This window comes from Camellia sinensis, unplaced genomic scaffold (genome assembly GCF_055761805.1).
Source record: "Camellia sinensis isolate YWXY unplaced genomic scaffold, ASM5576180v1 Unanchor137, whole genome shotgun sequence".
NCBI classification, from domain to species: Eukaryota; Viridiplantae; Streptophyta; class Magnoliopsida; order Ericales; family Theaceae; genus Camellia; species Camellia sinensis.
Genome location: NW_028129017.1, coordinates 55,450 through 57,500, shown reverse-complemented (window position 1 = coordinate 57,500; position 2,051 = coordinate 55,450). Strand labels below are relative to the sequence as shown.

Sequence of the window (2,051 nt, the reverse complement as noted above, 5' to 3'; positions counted from 1 at the left end):
TGGACAACTTATAACGATGTTTGTCCCGCATATCACTAGGAAGATCGGGATCTTTACAAAAGGCTTTATAAAGCTTTCGTCTCAATTCATATTTAGCCGCGAGCAATCTACGTTTGTGATCTCGTATATTTCGCTTCTCCGACATCTTACTGAGTTTCCCCCTCATCTTTTTGCAAAAAGCCGCTCCACGGTGGTAAAGTCTCATCTTGTGTGTTGGCCGAAGTGACAATAGTCACATTGAACCCTCGAATATGTTCGAAGATCTCGAAATGATCTTCCAGTTCCGGGGAGAATTCGCAAAACTCCGTTTCCATCGAGAATTGAATGGAGTTTTCCCTTATTTCGACCGGAGAATCTAACAGAGACATTACTGTGGAGATTCTGACCAAAAAATTAGACATTCCATGCCCTCGGAGAGTGCTTTGTCGTGCTAGGTCACTGACATATCCCTTTTTGTCTTTATTTGACCCCAAGAATGGATTGGATCGAAACGACTTTCCTGTCGAAGCCCTTTGTGTCTGTATTAATTTCTGACCGCGCGGAATCTCCATAGCCAATTTTCCATTTTTTATTATTAAAGCAGAAGGTGCTGCCTTTGGTACTACTCTTATTTTACACGATCCAGGAACTTCCATAACGTTGGCGTGATTCGGTTTGAGCAACGGATCCTGACGTGATACATCTTCGTAATGAAAATGGAGTGGAAACATGAGTTGGCTTTTCCAGTTTCTATAGAATGAGCACTGTAAACTATCTGCTTCAAAAAGAGAGTTGTAAGAATGAAACTTCTTCGATCGGAATACGGATGAGATCAAAAAGGCCATCATTGGGGCAAACGATGCAATAGCTTCGGTTAGAGCAAAGCCCAAAATGGCATAACCAAATGATTGTTTAGCCAATGATGGATTTCGCGCCACGGAATGAATCAAGGAACTAAGGACGTTTCCAATACCGACAGCAGCTCCCCTACCTATTATTCTTATTCGCCGGTAAAGTATGAAAAAAATTCCTTATATATGAAGGAATTAGTCCCATGTTGGGCTATATTTCCAATAAAGTGCCGCAGTGTCGTTTCCAGAAGAGTCTTCTGGAATAGAGTCCGCATGGAATTTACAGGTTCGACCTGTTGCTCAATAAAGTCGTAAGCCTGTGCTCGAATGTCTTGGACCGGCGCCGTTGCTAAAATAAGGTCCAGCCCGGGCTCAGCAAGCATGTGATTGAAAAGGCTATCCTGTAAAGAAGCCTTCAGCTCCATTACGTGGACTTCGAAGATCTCGTTGGCCAAGACATTGTCGTAGTAGGGCGTAGTAAGAGCGGCGAGTAAATTCTCGCGTACTAGCTGCTCATACTCACGCGGGTTTAGCTGTGGAGGCAGCCCATGAGCCATTTCGTTTTCGAGCCGTAGGATGCGCGCAAACAGCTCTAGTTCTGGCATAGCCATTATGGCATCCATTTCAGCTTGGGCTTCTGCTTGGGCTTGGGCTTGGGCTTCCGCTTGCACTTGCACTTCTGCTTGAACATCATCTGAAAGGGCAGCTTCCTCTGTCGAGGAAGATTCCGTCCAACTCGAGTCCAAGGAAAGGCTATCACTGCTAAAAGCCAGCCGAGTACCTTCAAATGCCTCTACGCCCCCGCTGCCCAAAATCTTGCTGCATATATAAAAATAGAAAAAGGAAACAACGAGTCTTATTAATGGTCGTAAAAAAAAGAACAGGAAAAAGACGCAAAGTCGACTGACCCCAGACAGGGCTAAGGCACTTATACTCTTACCAACCCGTAGTCGGCCAGCCTCCCTAGTAAACATACCAAAAATTAGTATTTGAATATGAACTATTGGGAAGATCATAGCGAAGAAGTCGAGACCTAACAAAAGAAGTAAACCTGAAGTGTCGCGAAAGACTGGGCTTGACAAAACAGAAAATATCATGATAAACTTTTACTACTATTACGCGTTCGCCACATGGGGGCTATGGGAATCGAACCCACTTCTTCCACGACCCCCCCACTCAAGAACGAGACTAGTGTGATGTAAGACAGAAATTAGCGCTCTT

The 2,051-nt window shown here is 44.5% G+C and overlaps 1 protein-coding gene across 1 annotated transcript in view; it reads right to left on the bottom strand.

The window, feature by feature from the left end:
• The window catches only part of LOC114264392 (large ribosomal subunit protein uL5m), a 3,714-nt gene extending 2,736 nt beyond the window's left edge, over positions 1 to 978 (bottom strand). The window contains exon 1 of the mRNA XM_028205001.2: positions 1 to 978. This exon is cut by the window's left edge and continues 2,736 nt beyond it. Within this exon, the coding sequence (XP_028060802.2) occupies positions 147 to 827 (681 nt within the window). The 5' untranslated portion in view covers positions 828 to 978 and the 3' untranslated portion in view covers positions 1 to 146.
• Positions 979 to 2,051: the final 1,073 nt, after the last annotated feature.